The 25,058-nt window shown below is 44.4% G+C and overlaps 1 protein-coding gene across 2 annotated transcripts in view; it reads right to left on the bottom strand.

Annotated features, from left to right (window-relative positions):
- GABPA (GA binding protein transcription factor subunit alpha) overlaps positions 1–25,058 on the bottom strand; it is a 301,636-nt gene that overhangs the window by 217,188 nt on the left and 59,390 nt on the right. For both annotated transcript variants that reach the window (XM_078658370.1, XM_078658369.1), the window contains exons 3-4: positions 12,597–12,741; positions 8,036–8,120 (exon numbers count right to left, since the gene is read on the bottom strand). In XM_078658370.1, coding sequence (XP_078514496.1) covers positions 8,036–8,120; positions 12,597–12,741 — 230 coding nt within the window. The remainder of the gene's footprint in view (positions 1–8,035; positions 8,121–12,596; positions 12,742–25,058) is intronic.

Raw genomic sequence — 25,058 nt, 5'->3', positions numbered from 1 at the left:
TTTTTCTCTGTCTGTCCATTTGCCACTGATTTGCAGATCCTGTGGAACTGCACCCCAGCCCCCAGAGAAGCGTCTGTTGTTATGACGTGTGGAGTTGCTGGTATCAAGAACGTTAGACCTTTGGATAAGTTCTTGTTCGTTGTCCACCACAGCAAAGCCTCGGTTATTTGTCGAGTGATCCTCGAAAGAGCCTGTACATTGAGTCCACTGTTTGTTCAGTGCCTCCTGAAGGGGGAGCATTCTGAGCCGACAGTGAGGGATGAGAAGTATGCAAGAAGACATCATCCCTAGAAGGGATTTGAAAGTTCGGACTTTGATGGACTTTTTTGAAGACACTGCGGTAGCCAGAGCCATCAGTTTGTGTTTTCTTTCTTGAGAAGGGAAGGCTTTGGAAGAAATGGTGTTTAGAGTTGCCCCCAGGAATGTTATAATTCTGGTGGGTTGTAAGGTTGATTTCTGGTAGTTGAGAGTTAATCCTAGGTGCTGGAAAATATCGAGACAGGCGGTTGAAGACAGCTGCACGTCTGTGAGAGATGGTGCTTTCACCAGCCAGTCGTCTAGGTAGGGGAAGACCTGGTGATTCTGCTGTCTGAGAAAAGCTGCCACTGGAGCCAGGCATTTCGTAAAAATGCGTGGCGCTGATTTGAGGCCAAATGGTAGGACACAGAATTGGTAGTGTTGACCTGCCACTTCGAAGCGAAGAAATTTTTTGTGGCGATTGTGTATCGGGATATGGTAATATGCGTCTTGCAGGTCCAAAGACGTCATATAGTCTCCTTCCTCTAAGGATCCTAAGATTTCCTGGATCGTCACCATGCGAAACGATTGGCTCTTTAGGAAGGCATTGAGTGCCCTGAGATCGAGAATGGGCCTCCATTTCTTCTTTTTCTGCTGAATTAAAAAGAAGCGGGAATAAAAATCCCTTCCCTTTCTGGGCGGATGGAACTCGTTCTATCGCTCCCTTCTTCAGCATTGAAGAAATTTCTTGTAGAAGCAAACAAAGGTGCTTGTGTGGAAGTTTGCGAGGAGGAGTTAACGGTGGGATTGAGTTGAATTCCAATGTGTGACCGTGCTGGATTAATTGGAGAACCCACCGATCCGTCGTTATCGATCTCCAGTTGTGGAGGAAATGTGTCAATTTTCCTCCAATCTTGAGAGGACACGACGGTGTGGGGAGTGTCTGCTGGAATAGGTCATTGTCTTCCTCCGGTCGTTTTCTTCTGGGATTTGCCCCTGAAGTTCGATCTCCCATAGGAGGTCTGACGACCTTGTTGTTGCTGTCGCTGCTGATATTGTGAGCGATTTTGGTTGTAGGAGTAAAAGGATCTTCCTTGATATGATCCTCTGTATGTGAGCTGACCTCGTCCTCTGTTCCCTCGAAAGGACTGAGTTTTGAATTGTAAAGTCCCGAGAGCTCTTGCAGTGTCAGTGTCTTTCTTGATCGTCTGCAAGGCTTCATCTATCTTTGCTCCAAATAGATGTTGTCCGTCATAGGGCATGTCCAAAACTTTGGAAGACGGCTGTAATGCCAGAAACCGGTCCCCGGAAGCTTGTTTCCTTTGCAGTGAAGAATCGGCTTGGTAGTTTGGTCTGCCCTGTTCCCATGATGCACTGGGCCAGGGACAGACTAATTTGCATATAGCCGGGTTCTGAACTGGGATGGTGCAGTGAGCTAAAAAACGGTGATGGATCAAGCCCTGATCTGTTGACTGGGTAGGAGTGTTCTGATTAACTCAGATACTCTGTCCATCACCACCCCCCTTTTTGAAATTATTTTGGCCACCATGAGTGTGGAAGGGTATGCTCAGACATGAGTCCCTTGCTCACTGCACCATCAGGATTCAAGCAAGCCGGGCCGAAGACGGCTGTAATGCCAGAAACCGGTCCCCGGAAGCTTGTTTCCTTTGCAGTGAAGAATTGGCTTGGTAGTTTGGTCTGCCCTGTTCCCATGATGCACTGGGCCAGGGACAGACTCATTTGCATATAGCCGGGTTCTGAACTGGGATGGTGCAGTGAGCTAAAAAACGGTGATGGATCAAGCCCTGATCTGTTGACTGGGTAGGAGTGTTCTGATTAACTCAGATACTCTGTCCATCACCACCCCCCTTTTTGAAAGTACTTTTAGACGTCGGCGCTGCTTTCGTCGTCGGTGGCGACTTTGGCGTCGACGGTGCCCTCGTCGACGACACGCCGGATGTCGACGGAATCTTCGTCGACGTGAAGGCGTCGTCGTCTTTTGTTTGATCATCGTCGTCGATGTATTGTGACGTCGACAAAGGTTTAACAAATGACTGCTGCTTTTTAATGAGTACAATCGACGACAGTGGCTTACCCATCGTCGACGATTGGGTGGTCGTCGTCGTTGAAGCAAAGGCGGACGACGCCATCGTCGTCGAAACTGTCGTCGTCGACGTGGAGACATATGTGGTTTTTCTTGAGGAAAACGTCGACGCGGTCGTCGACGAAGACTGCGATGGCTTTTTGAAAGTTGTCGGCTCCTTCACAGACGTGTCTGATCTTACCTCAGAAGACTTGGTAGTAGTCTTTTTGTGAGGGACGTCTGAATGGCTAGGGGAAGCCTCCCTTGGCCGTTTCAAGGACAGTTTGGAAGAAACTGAAGCCATTTCACTGCCCTCCGAGGACAGCACATCATCATCTCTGGTCTTGAGTCTGTTTAGCCAGAGGAGCAGTCTTCCTTCTCTATCTTTGAGAGTTTTAGTAGAAAATGTTCTACAAATCCTACATTCATTGACAGAATGATCCGGATAAAGACAGTAGAGACAAGTCTCATGCTTGTCATCAATGTGCAGTCTCTTCTTGCCACAAGTTGAAAAAGTAAGAAATTCAAGAAACCTGAGGAGAGCTCAGGTGGGGACTCCCTAGCACAACGTGCGGTAGAAAATCGGAGAGACTGAGGCTCCTGGCAGGAAGGTTCTAGAGGGAGGTGGTAGCTGATTGGCTACCCTCAGGATTTTGGTCCTTTTCACAAAAGGACACAGATAGGCTACTAAGGCAAGGCCTTTAGGCCTACTTTTCTCTATGTATGTCTATTAGACATTACTTTTCTATTACCGGGGCTCCCATCTCGACGACGGGGAATGATTCAGGCATGTGAATCTATGAAAGACACCCATAATACTGGATAAACTGTGAATGTGGATCATTCCCCCCGCAGTTGGATGCAGCCACCATTGTAGCAATACCAAAGGCTGGCCAACCTGCAGAACTGCGTTCCTCCTATAGGCCCATCTTCTTAATAAATGCTGGCATAAAAGACAAAGATCCTGGCTACTCCATTTTTGGGGGGGGTTCTCCCTCCACTTGATCCACCCGAATCAATGCAGGTTCAAGCCGAACATGAATACTCTCCATTGTATCCGTAGGGCCCAACTGGCTTTATCCCAAGCACATCATATTACCAACAGCACAGCTTTACCCTTGATTGACTTTGAGAAGACCTTTGGACACAGCTGCATAAACTTTTAGTGGCTGTCCTGCACAGGGCAGGCTTCGGATCTTACTTCGGCAGAATAGTGGGCCTTCTATCTGCCGCTCCTACTCCCCTGGTGCGAGGAAATGGAGCCCTAGGTCTGCACTTTCCCATTCGCAGCGGCATGCAGCAGGGCTGTCCCCTGTGTCCACTTCTATTTGAATTGGCGATCGAGCCCTTGGCGCGACTCATTAGATGCCATGTTCAAGTGAGGGAGTGATCCTGGGTGAGCGGACCAGAGGAGCACACAGTTCTCTGCGCCGATGATAGTTTCTTGAAGACATGCAGTCCTCAGGCCCTTGATGCCTGGTGATTCTCCATCTATATGCGGAGGCGTCTGGTTTGAGGGTCAACAAGGACAAGTTTATTCTGGTGCTGGTTGGAGGCAAGGTAGACAGAGTTCTTGGGGTTCTGTGGTCTCAGCATATTGTCTTTCGTTCAAATATCTTGGGATTTATCTCTCTCACCTTCCAGAGTGGACGTGGAGCCTAACACTGGACCCCTCGCGATTGGGATTGACTAGAGAAATACAGCGCTGGGGGTGTTTGCCCCTGAAACCCTTGGGGCGGGTAGCGTTGTTCAATATGATGAGTCTTCTACATTTCTTACATTTTTTCGCAAACTTTCCCCATCCAATTCCTAAGAAGTGGCTCCAGACAATGACATCAAAGATCGCTACCTCTGGGTGGGTGGTGGTCGCCACTGTGTGGCCTTTGTCAATAGCAGGCATTCTCCATTTGATGGGGCTGGGAATGGCGGACCTTTATAGTTACTATCTAGCTATCCAGAGTGCGACCATAAATGAGTGGCTAAACGGAGGCTAGGATGGTTTCGCCCATTGAATGGAACTACACCTGCTGGGTTTGGATAGCCTCTTGGGCCTGCTGTATGGGAACTCCATAACTTTCAGAGTGCACTCGGGTGACCCTGCTCTGTTGGAGAGCAGCGCTTCGTCTCATTACCTGGGACTGCAAACTCACCAGGATGACCCCGCTGAAGACAGAACTATACGTAGGATAATGGGACCTTAGTGAACAGGGACTGAGTCATCCTACCACCTTGGTACCCATGAGCCCAGGACTGACTAGCTATAGTGTCTCACTTGCTCTCCTACTCACTCACAGAGAAACAAATGATTAGACACCACAGAACACACCACTCCAGAATCTCTCAGAAATCGTGGTTGCAAGACACACCCTCTCGCTTGCACTCTTGTACTGGTCCATAATAAGATCAGACAGAGCCACAAACAAGTTTAAAATATTTATTTTAACTAACGTGCTCAAATATGCAGTACATGTGCCACAATAAGCAGGAAAATGCATAATACAAATACGGTCAGCATAGCAATTAGTCCATAAATCATGAAAGGAGATGTCATCATGAAAAGACAGCCCCCCTTCCCTTGCATAGAAGCAGTTTTATTCTATTAGAGAAGATCTCTTGGCTTTGTCTGCAGAATCTATACCTTAGCCTATAGATGGTAGATCTACATCATAGGTGCTATCTCGCTCTTCTCTCTGGAAAGGCCCCTCTCCAGGTGTTCGCTTCCTATTCATGTATTCCAATAAGACCAAAGTACGTTGTCCCAAACAGCTGCATCGATATGTTCTGTCTAGGTGCTAGGGCCTGGCAGAACAAAATAACAAGGGGCATTGTTGTTCGATCTTGCTTAAAATGTTCAGACAAAATCCCAGGAAGCTGCAGAGTGTCAACACAGCAATGGGTTTTCATGTGAAAATGGCAATAGAGACAGTTGCAAAGTCTTGTAGTAACATTGGCAAATCAACAGGCAATCTGCAGCATGCTCATGCTACCTTAGAGAAGAAGACAATGACCCTATGGGCCATGTGACAGCTATGCCAGGGTACAAGGTTGAATCATGTAGCTGCTTTGTAAGGCTTTACACAATAGGACAGATTACCCATCTACGGGACGTCTGGCGAGTGGAGTGCCTTGATGCGGTTTCAGAACCTGCAAGAGCAGTACCGGCTCTCAACACAACTTTATTATTACCTTCAACTATGTCACATTCTCTCGGAACATATTCCCATAGGTACACTAATTCCAGACTTCAACCCCATTGAGGTCAAAATTCTACTTGTAAGGCTAGGCAAGGGTATAATTTCTCAAACTTACCGCTCCCTAATCCTTAATGCCCCAGACTGTTTTTCAGCACTCTATCAAAGGTGGGAGGCCTAGGTTGGAGACCTCGATGACTACTGGCGAGAAGCCTGAATGGCCCCAAGAGAGTTGACTATCCATGCACGCCTTCATATAGTCCAACTTCACTGTTTACTTGCTGCTTATGTGAGCCCCCAGCGATTACATCCAACTGGTAGATTACCTCAAGCTCACTGTGCTAGATGCTCCCTGGTAAAAGCTGACTTGTTCCATTGGTCTGGGTTTGCCCTGCACTTCTGGGAGGCCCGTTGGACCTCACTCCCAGAGTGGCACTACTGGGCCTGTTGGAGGATGTTGGGGTGACCACATAAGAGGCCAAAAGAGACATCACAGAATCCCCCTTCACTACCACAAGGGAGGAGGGGTGTGGACTGGTGTGCACGCCAGGAGAGCCGTAACTATGATGCATGGGGATGCCCACGGACACACAAGATCCGGGGCAAGTGGTGGGAATACAATGTGTAGGGTCAGTAATCTGAACATTTTATGAACACTGATTAATTGCCCATTATATTTTGGAGTGGAATGGATCAACTGTGTATTGTTACCTTTGAAAATCAATAACATTTGGTTATTATAAAAAAATTGTTTTTGCGAGACTTACCTTCTAATATGTGCCGTTTTACAGTGTGTGCATTTGGAACACATTAATTGTTAGTTACCCAAAACGGGGACATACTCTCCTACCCTATTAGAAATGTGGCTGCTGTTGTACATGAATAACATGCAGCTGAAGCTGCAGTTCAAGAAGCATGCAGACATTTTTGCGTTCTGTTGGGCCTTGGAGAGTGAGAGCCAGGGAACAAGCACTTTGGCAGCATCATCCTGGACAATCAACAGTACGACTTATCTCTTCAACGTATGGTGAAAGATCCAAAAGTCAAAACTCCTTGACAGACTAAGAGCATGAAATATAAGAACACTTTTCAGTACTTTATTGCCAAATTGATATAGCTATTGCTGAAGACAAAAGTGTATTTTACTTTCTAGCAATTACAGACTAGGCTCCCATCATCTGTGGGCAACTGTCTACAAAGATCAGAAAAGAGGGCTCCATTCATTACATTAGAGGTGCTTATTCGTACTTCCTACACCAGTTTTCAGAAAATAGTAAATTTCCTGTCTGGACTGACTAAGTGAAGTCTGCACTTAGCTCAGCTATGTTCGGTTAAAAAAATTCTGCAACATGAATACACACACATTACTATGGAAAATCATTTTTATGACGCAATTAGACTGCTACTGGCGCCTCGGCAGGGAGCACCGGTGAACCACAGGTTTACTCTCCTGGGACAGGTGCTGGCAAAGTGACAGGTGGCCATCCACTGGATAAAGCCTGCGCCCCCAGCAAGCGGCAAATGGTTGGCAGATATGCAAGAATGGGGTGTGGCGGAAGAGAGGCAGTTGCGGGCAGTGCATACCGATGAGCATGCTGAGAGAGATCTGGAATTGTGAGAGAACATGCTGGATAGCCTGTCTGAAGTAGCTTTACCAACGGCTCCCTCCCCCCGATCCTGTCGCTTCCAGAGAGCTGGAACAGGGGCCATCCAGCACAGGGAGTTTAAATGCTGTGTCCGAAGCTGAATCTGGAGGAGTCATTCCACCTGTATGCGCTTTTGGGGTAACAACAGAGCCGAGATGGGGGTGCTGTGCCAATATACACCCCCACCCCCCTTCTCCCACGACGCTGCCATCTGCTCCCATTGCACTTGCTCAATCCTGTAAGAGCCCCCCTCCCATTACCCCAGTTTTATTCACAGGGGTGCACGGGAGAGACATTCACCCTGGTAAAGTGCTGCTTAGTCGCTTTTGTTTTTCCAGTTTTTGCTGCCGTTTCTTTAAAGCACAGGATGCATATCGTTGTTCTCCTACTAAGTATAGCTAATACTTTATATTTGGGCAATTGATCCGATTGTAATTGCGCTGAGTGATGTACATGCCACGTTGTACTTCTGGGTGGCTTTCTTACATCGGTGATATTCCAATGTGCATTACATACATACTTATTACGAATAAAAACAAGATTTAAAAACAAATTATGCAGTTAGACAAACAAATAATATGTTTCAAGGTGTTACTTCATGCATGCAATTAGCTTTTATTACAATGATACCATTTTTGTATTGAGCTCTATTTACTTTTATTGTCTTTATTTTCTATACTTTGTAAATCATTTTTATATGGCTTTTATAAGTCGAAAACATATTTTGAACTGAAGTTATTTCTAATAAACATTTTACCGAATTTTGTATTGCTGCTTGCCACAGTTCTACATTTTAACAAATCTTTATGTTACAAATATTTCCACATTTAAATAGAAAGGCTACATTTATTCCTTTTACCCAGTGTATCTTGACTTACCTTGTCGGGAAATGACTTGTACACTGAGCTGAACTGTTCCATCTGTCTTTACCCCTTGATCAAAAAGGCTACGCTCTGGGTCCAGCTTTAAGAAAACAGGTTACACAAAGTGTCAGCAAGCTTAGCTTGAGGTCATTCAAATATCTCCATTAAACAACTGTGGTAGAAGACAGTAACATTTTGTTTTATTTACTACTTTCTGCAAAGTGAGGTGGTACATGTAATTGGATTACAATTGATTTTTCGTGTCAATGCAATGCAAAAGGTTAGTACTGCTTTGTCACTGTTAAGCAGAAATCTATGTTTGGCTACAACTGGCTTCTGCCACAAATTATGACAACACATCCATGTACAGTATGCAGTTAATAAAAGGAAAGCTGACCAACCTTTCTTACAGCAGTAGGCTAATTTTTAATGCTTATAATGCATAAGTAGAATGTTGCACTTTCCAATGGAAAGAAAAGTGTTAAAAACACAAGCTGAGAAAGCATAGGTAAATCAGAAACTAGCACATAATTTGTATCAGTAATCATTTATCTCTAGTTAATTTTGAATGCGTCTCCTGAGAAGAATCACGTCCACATAAGCTGTGCCGCAATGACCGAAACAGTTGACTGGGGACTATGATGTTGTGCAGCTACGGCTGAAGGAGTGTTATGGCATTCAGGGGTGGCGGTTTCTCCGTTGTAACTGTTTGATGTGATTGCAACATAGTCGCCTGTCCAGCGGAGTTTGCTATAGCTTCCGATTACTTAAAATGTTATCACTAAATTGAATGACTACTCTGGAATGTATATTCATTTATCAAACATGGAGGGGTTAGCCCTAATAATCCAACTACATCTGGGCGAAAGAAACAGATAAAAACAAAGGTAATGCAGTGGAATGGATAAAGTCAACTTTTTTCACAAAACTAAGTGGAAACTTTAGTTAATCCACTGACGAGATCATTCTCAAAGCGACCAATTATCTTATTGAAAGAACACATTCACATCGAATTATGGATGGGATCTAAATCATTGTACATCCAATTCTTTATGTAGATTTTTTCTCTTATTATTTCAACATATACAGACTACACATGTATATACAATAACATACACAAATATATATATACACATATACACACACAACTGTGCAATTCTATTTCAAAGGACGACACAGAATCCGTGTAGCCAGAATGCTAATGGTGCTGCAAAAAAAAAAAGGGTTTTGAATACAGAAAAATATATCTACAATTCGCAGTTCACTTTAAAGATATCCCTTTTGTGGACACCTTTAGGGCATTTACCATTCTACCCTAGTCAACTAAAAACCGGTGTTGCCACAATTTCTTTTTGTGCAATAAATTCAAATAACGCAGGGCTTCTTTTTCATATATGGTCGACGCGTTTCAGCCCAGTTACTTTGGGCCTCATCAGGACTGTAGGCCAAAAGGAAACCTTGCCAAACCAATATAAATCTCGGAACTTGTCTCGTAACCTCTGGAACTCATAAGGATTAGTGGTGAAATAGTATAGTGCAATATGAAAGTATTTGAGTGGCGGATATGTTAGTCAGCTATTTGGACTGAGATGGATAGTGGAGGGATAGAAGATGGAAAAAGCATGTGAGCGATGATCTTCATGATAAAATTGTTTTTTGTCTGGATGCAGAGAAAGTGTTTGAGTGGAACAGGAATTCAAGGTTACAGAGGGCAAGCAGGAGTATGGATTTCATCGAAAAAGTAAAATGGCTATGTATATAAGGCCAACTACAAACGTGAGCTGTGGCAATTTCTTCTCTATGGTCTTCCTAGCTGATAGGGACACATGGCCAGGCTGTCACCTCACCCCTCCATTTCCTCCTTTCTCTATAGTCATTTGCTGTGGACATATATGAAAATAAATGGGAATCAAAACTCCAACTGGTAAGCCCAAGCGGATGCTGTTCACAGACACTGATTGAAACCCCGCTTAATTAAGTCACAAAGCATCTATAATCTATTCAGGTTGAGCTGGGGCTTGAAAATGTGGTGTGGGACAACCTAGTGCCACTGTCAGCTAGTCGAAATTAGTACCCTGGGGCAGGGTCCAATAAGTGTATATAAGTGCACCTTGATGATGCAAACTAACAAGAGATTCATGGGCACAACTGCAGAATGAGACTGAAAGACTCTAAAGCTGCGTTCAACCATGCCACAGGGAAGCCTAAGACTGCAGCTTATAGACTCCTACAACAGGACTCACAAGTGCATTCTTAGCCCTGAGGGTTCTCCTTTGGAGTAGCCAAATGGGTAGTGTTGTCTTTTCTTTGGTTCTTGCAATGTACAGCACCCTCCTCAGCAGGTCTTTCTATTCACTGCTTGTGTGCCTCTGCCACTTCAGTGGGCTACTGCACTCACGATTCCTGGCTGCTAAGGTCAGAGATACAGTCGCTGGCTCTGCACTTTGCACAAACTCCTCAGAAAGGGGAAGTAGCCAGATGTCTCCACTATTCCTGCATTCTGCTTTCACAAGTGGCAATATGTGTCTTTTGTTGCTCTAAGTGCATAGGGGTTCCCAGATGGCCTCTCAACATGGCACTGAGGCTCCCCAGCACTAATCAGGATAACATTTTTAACAATTGGTGCAACAGTGCTGATGTCACAAAGGGCACCAGCTCTCCTGGTCTTTCTTGGTCCTCCAGGAAGGCTTTTTGTCATGTTCTTTAGAGGCTCTCACCTTCTCCCAATGATAAGAAGCTCTCCTTCCAAGTTTGCAGGCAGTGTGCATGAGCCCTTTGAGGCTTTTCCTGCTTCTAGACACTGGCATGTGATGGGATGAGTTTTACAGATAACAATGCATATTCCTGCAGACCAGCTTTGGTACCAGGATCAATCTGTTTCTGACATTCGTGTATCCTTTCCAGGGTGCTGAAGCCAGTCTTTGTCCTCTAGTATAAGCAGTAAGGAGCGATGGCCTGGGAACCCCCAACCACAGATAAAACCCAAACAAAGGCACAACAGAGTGAGAGACTATCCCACTTAACTACCTGTTAGCCTGTGTGGTGGGTGTAGCCCTCCTAGGCAGCAATGCAGAATTAAATGACACAGGAATTTCACTAGGCTATAAAAGGACCCTACACCCAAGAGCATGATCCACTATAAAGGACTTCAGGAATGATCCTACAATTCCACATATCTTTTGGGCAGATTTGCTCCATCTTGGGTACTTTACACACATACGCAGGACTAGCTGCCCATCTTAAAACATTTTTAGGACATTACCTCACAGACACACACCGGCAGTTAACTATCCCTTGGACTGCGAGGTGCTGGACTATTAAAATGCTCTACTCTTATCAAAAATGTTTGTATTTATTTTTGTGAGTGACATGCATAGGTGAGCGATCTAGGACTTATGTCATTTATCAGTTGGCAAGTTACTGTCATCTACATGTGCCTACTTTGAACTTCTGGTTTCGTAACCTTTTTTCATCTTCTGTACTAGTGTTTTCTTTCACTTTACACTCCCTTCCCTCCGACTTCACCCATTCCCTTTTCACCAATTATATTCTTTATTTGTTTGAGGGCCTCATTCCCATGTGTGTTCACCCCTGCTATATGCTCTCTTTAAAGATCCGGCACCATTATTTGCAGATGTACAAAATTGATGAATCCTAAGAGGTGTGCATACATATCTGCAGATAGGAAATGGATTTTATTGATCTACTTGGTTCTTCGCTTTAGAATCTTTGGCTGTTGCTGCTATATTGAAGCGTTAATGTTTAGGTATTGAAGTTTGATCTTATGATTGACAGGTAATCGTTTCAAGTATGTTACTAGATATCCTGTGTTAAATATGATTATAGTGCTATGTTTGCCTACTTTGTTTTATTGATCTCATACCGTACAATTATAAAAACGTTTAAATAAATTAAGTAAGGCAACTAAGACAGAAAAGGACTCTGAACCATCATGTAAAAAACATTGCTCAAGAACGCCTCCTTCAGGCAAACATTCTTAACTAGTTTCAAAGCTATTAGTCAAAAGACCGTTACAATCTCTACGTGCTTCTTCTGATCCAGTGTCACACATTGGCCCTGACCATCCATACTCTGGTACTTCAATGAGCAAAGATAGGGATTTGGAGATGTCAAAGCTGTTAGGAGGCAAAAGGCCTACCGTTTCTGAGGTCGAGCAGCCAAAGCAAATGTATGCTTGATCTTAAGAAATCAAGGGAGTTTGTGAAGGACAGCTCAGTAAAGAAGAAAGACAATAACAGCAGAGTCCTATCTATTTTGCTTAAAGTCCAAGGCCTGAACAACCTCACCAACTATTGATCTGAAAAGGTTTTCCCCCAGCAGCAGGGGATAGGATTTAAAAAACCTATGCAAAACAGACGCACCAAGCAGCGAAATGGCATCTTCGTCAAACAAGGACAAATGTGTATTTTTTAGGAGGGCTGTGGGGTTGGGTAACAAGGAGAGATTACATTTTAAAACAGAGCCATCGTGTTAGCCCTGGGCCAGCACACTTCTTTAAACAAAACAATTGAGAGAAAGGCACCCTTCCAGGTCCAAATACACATTCTTCCCTTACCTGGATATCCTGCAGACATATTTCATGTGGATCCAAGGAGCACTGAAGCCTTGGCTCAAGAAGTTTCTTGAGGTTTCCAATTGGTTCATTTATGTCAATGGCCTGGCTCACATACTCTGCAGTTGCATAGGTTTGCTCCACAATGCTGCAAAACAAACACAAAGAAAAGGTTTTAAAGTATACATGCTAAGATGCATATTTATCTTGCACTTTTATAGTCAATCAGATGAGGTGCAAATTTAGAAATGTACCAAGAGCTACAAACATTAGAGGGCTTTGATTACAGAATGGAATGCTTTCCTAAATATAATGCAGTGTTCTAATCGACATAAATAAAATATTGGATCTAGTAAAGACACATGCGTAAGAAAGAAGAATTGTTGTAATCTTTGCGCTCCATCATCTTCATTGAAATAATAAATACATAGAGAACAGTCTTGTTCATGTATGATAACTAAAGAAGATCTAATCTTCTTTTGCAAAATCAAACATTTGAGAGCAAACATGTCTACCGGCTATTAGAGCAAACCTGTCTACCGGCTATGTCGGCTGAACTTAAACTTTAATGTTATTAAAACAGAAGGAAATACATTTTTATGGCCCTTTTACAAAGGAACAACTTAAATAAAGACAGAGTCAAGGAGCAGGATCTTGAATGTAACATTTGTTACTATCCTAATAGAAGTTAAATGAATATTCCCATATGAAAGAACTGAGATTACCAGCAACTAATGTCGCACTCCATGATCTATGCTTGATATTAACCAGAGCAAAGGCAACAATATGTGGCGTCCTGATGCAGATGCATAGTATAGATGAGTGAAGGGGTATACTCACTGGCCATTCTTTATAAACTGTAGCCACAGATATGTAGTAAGGGGGAAACCATGTTTTTTTTTTGTTAGAAGGCAAGGTTGCAGTTAATTTTCATTATAATATCCATATATAGCAGGAGCTGTTGTATTTGGTCTTGTGCCAACACATTTGTTTAAAGACAACAAATCGGACCAGATGACAAATCAGACAGATTACCATCAAGAGGCTGCTTCCCAAGGTGTGTTTTATTCTACCACTGAAGCCCCACAAAAAAACTAACGAGATTGAGATGGCACTTCATCCATAATTCAGTCATTGCATGAAGGTCATGTCAGTATATCAACACATACAAATTGATTTTACGTACACAAACTGGAACATCTCACCCACAAGACTCAGGAATCCTCATTCTCCTACACTCGTTCATGCCACTAGTGCCAGCTTCTGAGATTCTTCCAGCACATGGTTGCAGGATCAATAGAAAGCTTCAGGGTGGCTTGAAAACCAAGCTTGTATCTTATCAGAACTTCAAATGTTTTCTATATTGTCAAAGCTATAACCCTGGAAATCATAAATGATAAAAGCTGAGAATGAGTAATTTGCTATCTGGCATAAACTTTGTAAGTAGGCATCCGCCGACATGGCTCTTGGCCTGGTGTCCAACAGAAGCATCATGACAGCAGAAGAATCAAACAAAATACAACATAATCGATCCATCTAGCATGTGCTTCATTTGTCCTTTGATCTCAGGTCATTATTAAAGGAACCTCGAGATTCAATTGACCACTCTGTTACAGAGAAGGCACTCTTGTATCTAAATGTGCATTTGTGCCAAAAGCTTTTTACATGCTTGCTAAAATCCTGGACTTTGTCTGTCCCAATTGGCTGATATAACCCACCAGAGATAAATCATCCATCATAAGAAGCAAGCACAATCAAAACCTGTCCTAGGTGAGCCACTTGGTAACAGTGTGGCTACCAACCTTTCAAGTTGGCATTCAATTCTATTACTTTTTAGACATGGAATGTTCCAAACTACTGTTCTATTTCAAATGTTTTAGTAACAAATGGGGAGAAACAATATATGGCGCTAGAGGGTAGTCGAGTTACTGTGCATTATTATATTATTATTATTTAGTAGCTGATCCCGGAATTGGCTATTGCTTTTGGACAACAGACAGCCAGCATAAAAAACCCAAAACAAAAAACGTGGCAAAAGATGTACACCATCTTCAAATTTCACTTTCTCCAACATTTACATTTTAAGAATTGGGTATCAATGATATTCTGATTTTTTTAAAAAAATTGTAAACAACTTCGAGAGTTTTGTGGTAAAATACAGCATCACACAGTGCAAGGTATAATCATAATACATGTAGGATAGCAACAAGCCCAAACATTAGTAATGTGCAACAATGTGATATCAGCTGGATAACCCATAGGAGCTGCTGCATCATTTCCCCATATGCGCTCATGCTTCTTAGGGCAGCCATGAGACTCAAAAACTGGCCTCTCCTGGTGGGCCAACCAGTCCACTCCTGCATGTCACCCCTTAACAGTCGGCAGCTTTCGTTGTTTCCATGCACGGGCTACATCCCGCTTAGCAACCAGGCAACCCATCCTCTGAAAGACACGCTCAGCTCTGTGTGTCCTCCCTACCCCCTCCCCCAACCCCACCACCCCACCCCAAATCCAACAACCCAAGCAGGGCAATACGCAGCATTAACTTCAGCGGCCGGCCTTAGACAGCCGAAAGGATATGACCCACCTTCCTCCAGGATGGCCTCAACAAAGGACAATACCAGGCTTTACGATAGAGGTCCACTGCGGGAAGCGCACACTGTGTGCATGCCACTTGAGCAAAAGTACTTTGTAGTGAGATATACTGCATGCAAGTCATTAAACCGTATTATACGCAGCCTCGCCGAAATCGCCAGCTCCCTCGGCGCAATCCAAACCTCTCTCCAGTCGTCTTCATCCAAGTCTCTCACCCAGGACGCCCACCTCTGGCGGGCCATCTCAGGGCCATCTGGGGCGTGGATCACCAGTGATCTATAAATCGCTGATGGCGCCCCATTACCTAGCTTCCCCTAGAAGATCTTCTCCAACAACTGGCTGTACTAAGGCAAAGAGTTCTCCGGCAAGTCGTGAGCCAGCAAGCGATGGCGCAATTGGAGATACAGAAAGAACTGCAAATTAGTCAATGAGTATTGGACCTTCAACTCCTGGAATGACATAATATTCCACCCACCCCCGCCCCCTCTCCTTTATAAACATCTCTGAGGTATTAGATCCTAAGACTGTCCCAAGGCACAAACCAGATAGCTGATCAAGCCACGTTTCTTGTCATAAGGGTGGTTATTGCGGTTAGGTGGCGGTTCCAACTAGTTAGGCAAAGGGCCGCCTTCCAACAGGTAAGAAACACACCTGTGCAGGAAGACAAAAGTACCCAGTAGACATGCTTCATGTAAAAAATAAAAAAAAATCAAGCAGACCATCTATCCGCAGCAAGTGTATTTGCAGGCATGTACGCCGGTTCATCCCACCCCCGCAAACCAGTCGTTAACCGGCACCAGCTGTGCTTCCAGATAGTACAAGTAGATAGCCGACAAAACCCAGGCTGCCTTCAAAAAGGACCCTTGTGGAGTGACTGAAACACCACCTTATGCAGGGCCCAAGCCCACACATAGTTGGTAATCTTCAGTGTCAAAGAGTGAAACCATTTATGGGGGGGATGTGATAGTGGTAATTACTGAGCACGTACCAGTATCGCGAAAGCACACCATTTTAAAGAGGGCTGTCTGCCCCATTGGGGTCAGTGGCCCAGTGACCAAGATCGCAGTCAAGCCACAAGTCAACGCCCCAGAAATTAAGGGCCTAGGCCAAATCCGGGAGAGGAGACATGTGTACCCCTAGATACTTAAAGGAATTGGGTCAAGTAGGAATGTTAAGGACACCAGGCACGCCCCAGAGCCTCGCCTTTTACCTATAGCAAACAGGGCTTGCCTTCATTAACCTGAAGCCCGGTGGGAAATGCGGGAGCCAAGACTCCGTTCCCCCGAACTTGAGCAGTGTGGAAGTGGTAAAGAAGCCAAACCATATGACAGAACCCTTCTCCCAGGCCAATCCGACGAAGAACCTTATCCATAAAAGCCCACAACACTGTGTCAAACGCTTTAGTGAAGTCTATTAGCAGGAGGGCCAGCGTACAATTCAGGTCTGACACCCAGGACAGCACCACATGGACTCTCCTAATACAGTGGCGCGTACTGCGGCCCAACATAAATCCACACTGATCCGGGTGGACCAGGTGAGGCAAGGCCCTGGTCAGCAGCGCGGCCAACACTTCGCCAAGACCTTAATATCAGTGTTAATCAGCAAAATTGGCAGATAGGAGGAGCACTTATTCTTAGGAGGACCGTCTTCGGGTAGATCCACGATCGTAGCGCAGCCTAAGTCTGATGGGAAAGGTAAGTTGAAAAGGTGACTACTGAACTGATTTATTTAAAATAATTTATTCAGTATTAGGGAGATCTTTGCCAACAATATATCAAGGTCACCTTCTAAACCTTAATCACCATTTCCATTCTCCTTGAAGAAACAATATATTGTAGTGCAATCAGGATGAAAATGTACTTTTGGTTTACGTGCACTTATGGTCACTATTTTTGTTCAATGTACAGAACTTATCACAACAACCTGCAGGTGGTGCTATCACACCATAAATGCACAAATCTCTAACCTCTGAGAGACTGGAAACAATATGCAGTGAATTTTTCACCAAACAAAACTCTAGTCCGACAACAGTGGGCAAACATGTTGAGCAGAAAAAATGCTCTCTTAACCCCTGAATGAAGGGGACAAGATGATCATGTCATTCACACTACCTCACACGTGCAGATGATGTGAATGTCGCATCTCCCAAGGAGCGACTGAGGAAACCCTAGTCTTCCCCCAACCAATCAATGAAGTCGGTAGGAAGTGAAGACCACGTCCAGTGGGATCCCACCCCCTCCCTATTTCATCAATGGTATAATTTTTCTTGAGAGAGGGACATCAGCATTGGTTCGGCAAGCAGGAATCGACCAATAGGTCACCATAGGGGTCGACCTATATAGGGCTAATCATTTTTTAATCCTACATTTGAGGGAAGGGCAATCTCCCCTACATCCACCTAACCCCTCACCCCCACCTACCAGGAAGAGAAATGGAATATGGTTGCTGCAATTGCATTTCATTTTGCCTTGATCTGTGAGTGTGTGTTACAAGTTAAAGTCATTTTTGATTTCGGCTAGATATCGCTTGAGCTGTCTAGACGAGACATAGCTTGAGCTGTCTAGACGAGACATGTTTACAATCAGTGGGCTGCAGCCTGCCCATAGGCTTACCATTTGTTCGCTCCATTGTCACGCTCATATCCTTTGCTACCATTTCTTTATGGCATGCATGCCTCATGCCTCTCCTTCTGTTCAGCCCTCAACCAGAGCATGGACCAAGTTATTTTTTGCATCTGCTTCTCCCGTTTTAGGAGCTACTTTTTTCTTTGAGAAAGCCACACTAGTGCTTGTGTTTTCACTCGCTTCGTCGCAACTTTACGTTCCCTGCACACCAGGCACTATTGTAGTGTTCATATATATCTGCCTTCAAGTGCTCATATGTAAGACTTGACGGCCTCAGGGTCAGCAAATTAAGCGGATGCCGCCATCACCCAGGCCAGCATTAATGATGCAGAACGAGTTTCCAATGAAACATGTTTATATCCCTTACAGTTTACGAAATGGTTTTATTTCCACGTTGTCCATGCTTTTCCAATGATAGCTTGGGCAGGTTCAATTGTTCCCCCGTCCTTGCTTGTTTTGCTTGCCCCACCCAATGTAGTTTGTTGCTTGTCCACCCATTTCTCCTGTTTTGTGTTGTTACTTGCCCACTTGCGTCTTAGTGTTTTCATTCCCTTTCTATGTTAATTGCAGCTTGTTCCGCTGTCCCAATTTGCCAGCGCTTTACTCTGAGACTGCAACTAGGGATTTCAAGTTGAGTAGAGAACTAAAGGAGTCAATAATAATAATACTAATATACGGTGGGTGCATTTAGAGATATTTTGTATAAAATGGTCTTATACATAAAAGTGCCAAGAAACGTCCAACGAGAGGGCCTCCATTATATTAACAGATGTTCCTCCCCTCGCACACCCCCAAAAATGTTTTTAACACACACATTTGACAAAGAATAAGCACTGTTCAAAACAGAAAATTCGATGCAACAATTGAAGAAGCACTTTTTCAAACAGTGACTGCGTGTCCAAGTTTAGCACTCGGAAGTTGGAGTACTGTGGTAACTCCTCAATTAACCTCATAGTCTCTATTCAATCTTCGAAAAAAATGCCATAACTCAGCTTGGGCTAGGAGCTCAGTGCATAAGCAGTGTTGGGCATAATAAGAATAAATGTGCCTAATTAACTAAACAGGATGTGGCGTTATGGCCACAGATGCTAACATTGGAACTGGGGAACCAGGTTCAAGTCTCGGTGTCGGCTCAAAATCCTGTGATTCTGGACACACCACTTTATCTCCCGTGCCTAAAAATACCATACAAATGTGTGTCCCTGTGACAATTAACTGGTGCTCATAAAAAGCACCTTAACTATTTCTGGTCGAGTTCAGACTACAGAAAAACTGCAGAAAAGAGGTGTAATAATAAATAACTAGCACAATGAAAGACAAATAGATACCTATTTCGTGGATGATTTGCACAAAGTGAAACTAGAAATAATGGGTAAATCACGCATACCCGTCTAAATGGTCTGCTCTTAACCAAATATTTTAGTTTATCAAAACTCTTTTTTCATTATCGCATAAGAAAGAATTCAAATATGTGAGTTCAGAATCCCAGTTACAATAAAAAAACAATGCATTTCATTTAGTAGACTATAATTCCACCAACATCTTGTAGTCTGGGGCTAAGGGAGTTTGGTATCACCGCTCCAAAAATAGACGGAAGACTTCACACTCCCCACCCTTGTCCAACGCCAGCTTCTCTTCCGCATAGATGCTGTTGCCTGTTCGTACCCTTGCTATCAGTTCAGTTGCTTCTGCTGTTGTGCAATTTCTCCATTTTTTTTTGCAATACCATGCTGTTTATTTACACTGGCTAGGCTTCCGGTGCAAACGTTTAGATCTTAATTCACTTTTCTCTCCCTCTCACGCTATGTACTTTGGATAGGATTCTGGGCTCAACTCACTATTTTCTGTGTAGCTGGCACTATATTTATAGTCATCACTGTCCCATCTGTTAAGTAAGAACAACTACAGCCAGCGCAGGTAGTCATAGTCCGCTTCCATTTGAAGGTTTGCTTCAGATATTTGTTTGGCCACGTGATAACGCTGGGAGGAGAACCTAAGTTGTCACTTAGGGGGGAGAGCAGCTACAAGCAATGAAAACTGATGGCACGCAGGTGGAAGGCAAGAGGTGCTTGACTCTAAATGCGCAGGATGTAATCAGCACCTCAGTTTTGAAACATTGATTAATGCATGAATCAACACCACACAGTTACATGATACAAAATTCAGCTCCGCACAATTCCATTCCACGCCACATAATTCCGTATCAAAACATAATTGCGCTACACACCACAAACATTCAATCCACACCACAAATGTTCACATCATACCACTTAATTCACCACACCACATAAACCCACTCCACAACACACACAAACTCCCTCCACATAATTCCACTGCACACCATGCCATATAATTCCACTACACTACACAACTCTACTCAACGCCACACAATTCCACACCACATAACTGCATTCCAAACAATATAATTCATAACACCACATAATTAAACTCCACCACATGCCACTCCACGCCACACAATGCCATTCCATGTCAATCCACATCATGTAACATGATTACACTCCACATAAATCCACTCCGCATCATGCCTCATATTCATCACCACCCCCTTTTCTGAATCATTTTGTCCACCATAAGCGTGCAAGGGTATACTCAGATGTGAGTCCCTTGCTCATTGCACCATCAGGATGCAAGCAAGCCGAGCCGACGACGCCTGAAATGGCAGAAACTGGTCCCCGGAAGCTTGTTTCCTTCCCAGTATAAGAATTGGCTTGGTAGTTTGGTTTGCCCTGTTCCCATCATGCACTGGGACAGGAACAGACTAATTTGCATATAGCCAAGTTCTGAGCTGGGATGGTGCAGTGAGCTAAAAAAACGGTGATGGATCAAGCCCTGATCTTTGGACTGGGTAAGAGTGGTCTGCTTAATTCAGGCACTCTGTTCATCACCACCCCCTTTTCTGAATCATATTTACAGCACACATTTCAAAAGCAAACCACATACATCCATTCAACTCCAAAACACATGGCTAAAAGACATTGACATTAATAACGCCAATAGCTCTTGGTTTCCCATGACCTATTGGCTTTGCCAATGCTTGCTTTCTTTATTGTTTCTTGCGTGTTGCTTTTTTTAATCGAAGCAGTAGTCATAACTTCATATACAGATAAGAGCTTAAGTACATGGATTGCTTTTAATGTTTTTTTGCCGCCTATATTACATTTGTACCCCAATCCTACTTTCACTGCATTCCATTCTCTCTTTTCGCATATCAAACATAGCATTCTCAATGTGTTAATATTTCTATGTGTACCTCGGCATTTTGCCTAGCTGAAAAAAACGTGGGGCCTTAGCCTGCTCATGGCAAACAATCCTTACATTAGTATTGGTTTTCTCGCGCTGTCAGGAAACATTTAGCTTCCGATATGTCATGGGCAGAGAAGTGTTTGATTTTGAAGCATATGCTGCATTTCAATGATAACGCTGCAGAATTTCCATTAGGACCATCCTGATCATGGCAGGTTGCTCAAAATTCAGTTATTCGCAGAACATTTCTCTGCCAAGTTTCCCGAGGATGAGACTTCAGGAAAAAGCAGCATTTTAGGAGTCTTTGTTTCTTTATAAAGAGCGCCTGTTGTTCAGCCAAATATATAACGAGCAAGAGGGCTTGCTATGGTCGAAGGCTGTACATACATGTTGTGCACGATTTTCACTGGTTATGCATACAGCGAGAGAGTGTATACTGGGAAGAACCCCATTATAAATCCTGCAAGTTGACTCATTAGGAATTAAAATTGTTTCTAGCTGAAATTAATCAAATGTTACTAAAAATAAAGCTGGACTTGTTGACAATATACTAAATACTATTTAAAAAGTGCTGCATTACACCAGATGTTTTAGCTTTTCTAATTTCGTCAAGTATATGGCATAATAAAGTGAAACGTCAGGGTTCTGGAATTATTGTTTTGAATGATGCCAGAAGCCCTAGCTATAAAAAGTATGTGGTCAAGTTCTAAACTAGAGTACAGCTGTTCAGCAAACTGTACGATGTTGCCACTGTGACTTGCAAAACAATTTGAAGTAAAGAATTCCCTTTTGAGCTGGTTTGTAAAAAGCTCCAAAAATGGCAAATGCCGTGTGTACCATTGCAACAGAGTGCTAGCAGATACGCGCTCAGATAGGCAAGAATTACGTGTGCTCACTACAATTCATTAGAGAGCACTTCTCTGATCAGGGTTTGAGGGGTCAGATGGCAAAAGTGCACAAGTCCAACTGCATGCTTGATTTTTTTTTTTTTAAACACATTTTATTTGTCTGTACGCACATATAATGCATAGCTCCGACAACCGGAGTCTGCTGCAAATATTAGTGGAGCAACAATAGCATCTGCAGACTTTTACTAGGAACACAAACACCCCCCCCCCCCCTCTCGCAACACCCCCCCCCCGTTGCGCTGCTGCCAATACCTATATACAATAAAACACCTGCAATAAAAACATGCCGAGTCCATCTAGACACTTCACGGAATTGCCAAAGATCCAGCCGTCAAGGTGACAGGAGGGCGGCCCTCTCAGGGGGAGGGTCCAAGTCCAGTCCACGGTAATCAGCCCACCTCCTCCAGATTTTAAAATGCTTACGGGGGCACCCCCTGGCAATGAATATCGGTTGCTCCAGTCCCATACAAAAGTCCATGCCATTCCTCCAGGCGGCCAGTGGTGGGGCTTGGGGCGCCTTCCAAGCTTTGGCAATGTTTTGTTTGGCCAATGTAAGGCCCAGGAGTAATAAATGACGCTTGTACCGGTTGCCCCCGACCCCTTCCATAACATGCATCAGAGACAATTTAGGATTTCGGGAAAGTTCCCAGGCCAACACCTCAGATAAGCATCGAAAAACCCCACTCCAGAATCTGTGTAGCGCTGAGCACCCCCATGTAGTGTGTAGAAGTGTACCCACCTCCGCACCGGAGACAGTCGGGGGAACCAACCATGCCCGCCCTCCACAAGCTCTGACGGGTAAAATAGGTGCGATGCAAGTACTTGAATTGTATCAGTCGCAGGCGAGTGGAAATGGCAGCCACCCTCGGACTCGCCAGGGCCTCTGCCCAGTCCTTCTCCTCCAAGTCCCCTACATCCCTCTCCCACGCAGACTTAAGTCTGTGTAAGTCGGAGGAGCAGTGGTGAACCAGTGTCTGATATGTACGTGAGAGTTTCTTATCCGGCAATTCCCCCATGAACAATTTGGCCTCTAGCGGACTAAACTCGGGAAGTTGCTCCAGGTCAGTCAAGTATGGCGTCAGAGCATGTCGAAACTGGAGATATTAAAAAAACTGGGATCGGGGCATCCCGAATTCATCTTGTAAGTTCTGAAAGGACTTCAGGGAGTAGCCTGACATCACATCACCCAGTGTGGAGATGCCTATCGCGTCCCATCCCGGAAGCCCAGCAACGCGTCCATGTGGGGCAGGCGACCATTGCGCCAGAGAGGAGTTTCTTGAGTGAGCACGTTCCACCATTCCATTCTGCGCAGCGCTTGCCTCCAGACATAGAATACTACCTGCGTAGCAGAGGGAAGGCACTTCCGAAGCGGTGCCGAGTACAACAGCATATTCACGGCCGCCGATCCCGTGACAAACCGCTCGACCGCGTAAGCCGGGTCGCCCCTGTCACCGAACTAGCAGTCGTTTAAAACCAACAGTTGTGCTGCTTGGTAAAAAGAGAGCACATCCGAGGTGGCTAACCCCCCGGTATAGGAAGATAAAAAGCACGTCCGCGTATAACGCTATCTTATCAGTCAGACTCACAGACCACCAAAAGCCTTTGAGTTGGGCATCTATGCGCACCCACGCCGCAAGGGGCTCTATGGCGAGCGCGAATAAGTAAGGGGAGAGGGGACAGCCCTGACGCATCCCCCGCCGAACCGAAAAAGATCGAGAGACCGCGTCCCCCACTCGCACCGAAGCCGTAAGATCAGTGTATAGCAGCTGTGCATACGGTGGGAAAATGTCTGTCTCCCACGCATGTGCGGACTCACCTAACTGACCCCCGTGTTCCAGGCGTATGCTCCGCCCTCAAGACCATCTGGTCTCATTGGGCGCATGCGCGTAAGCTCTGAGCAACTCCGGCAACAGACCTGGCCGCCACCCAGGGTTGCCTAGATACTACGAACTCCGGAACACCTATATTTGGGCATACCTTGGTTTCCGGCCTCAGTGGACTCTTAAGAGTCAATTGGCAGCAATTAACATCACTCGGCGAGTATAAAACTCGAACGCCAGCACACGAGCACCATTCCCAGCAGAGCCGCGTGAGGGGATACATGGACACCGACTCCTACTGAGTTCGTGAGTATTGGCAAACAACTGAGAGTGACCAGATGACATTATGTAAGTAGCCCAACATGCTCACTCCGGTCATTTTTTATAGGTTGCAGACTGGCACGACACCCTCAACGTTAGAAGGCTCATGAGGTTTTCAACATTGATAAGACAAGTATGCCTTCTAAATAATCCATGATTGTTCCATATCAGGTCCAAAGTTACAAATCGAGCGTGTGTTTTATGTTAAATGTGTGTTTGTCGTGTGTCTTTTTTATTACAGGGTTCACTTTCACTCATAGAATGACAACAACTGTCTAGTGAGCACAACCCACACTATATTTCTTTCCTAGGTGACCCCACCAGGCGAGATACAAGTTGCAGAGGGCATTATTGATGTTCCTTTCTTTTTCTTTTCTTTTTCCTCAGGCAATGCAATTAACATTTTACTTTGGATTTTCCGCCGTAGGTACATTGTAGCCTGCTTTTCATTTTCACTTTTCTGTAAATATCAAATACACTTTTACATAGTGAAACGTGAGTAGGGTGGGGGTTTTTGCACCCCGCCCTAAAGAAGGAGTTGATCTCCGAAACATGTCGACGCACACAAGAGGTGGTGTACATAACGTTACATAGACACCTCGCACTTTGCATTTTTAATAGTACCAGCCCGGGAGCCTATTAAAGATTTTTTAGTTCAACCCCAGGAGCCAGGCACTTTTTAATTTTCCACTCACTAATAAAACCCCACCACTCACTCACATCAAAACCCTCACACGCACCACGCATAATCATTGTAACAAGTGCTCCCGTGTAGTCGTAGGTCTCAGCACGTCGCATCCCGTAGAGGGGTGCGAAGACCCCAATGATGAAGCATGACACCAAGGGTCCTTTTGGTGTGTGAGGGGTATTTTAAAAAAACTAAGTGCTCCCCACCACTGTAGGGAAAATTTTCAGGAACTATTGGTGGATTTT

Source organism: Lissotriton helveticus, chromosome 8 (genome assembly GCF_964261635.1).
Source record: "Lissotriton helveticus chromosome 8, aLisHel1.1, whole genome shotgun sequence".
In the NCBI taxonomy this organism is placed as follows: Eukaryota; Metazoa; Chordata; class Amphibia; order Caudata; family Salamandridae; genus Lissotriton; species Lissotriton helveticus.
Note: the sequence above shows the minus strand (reverse complement) of the source record. Positions and strands in the feature narration are given on the sequence as shown.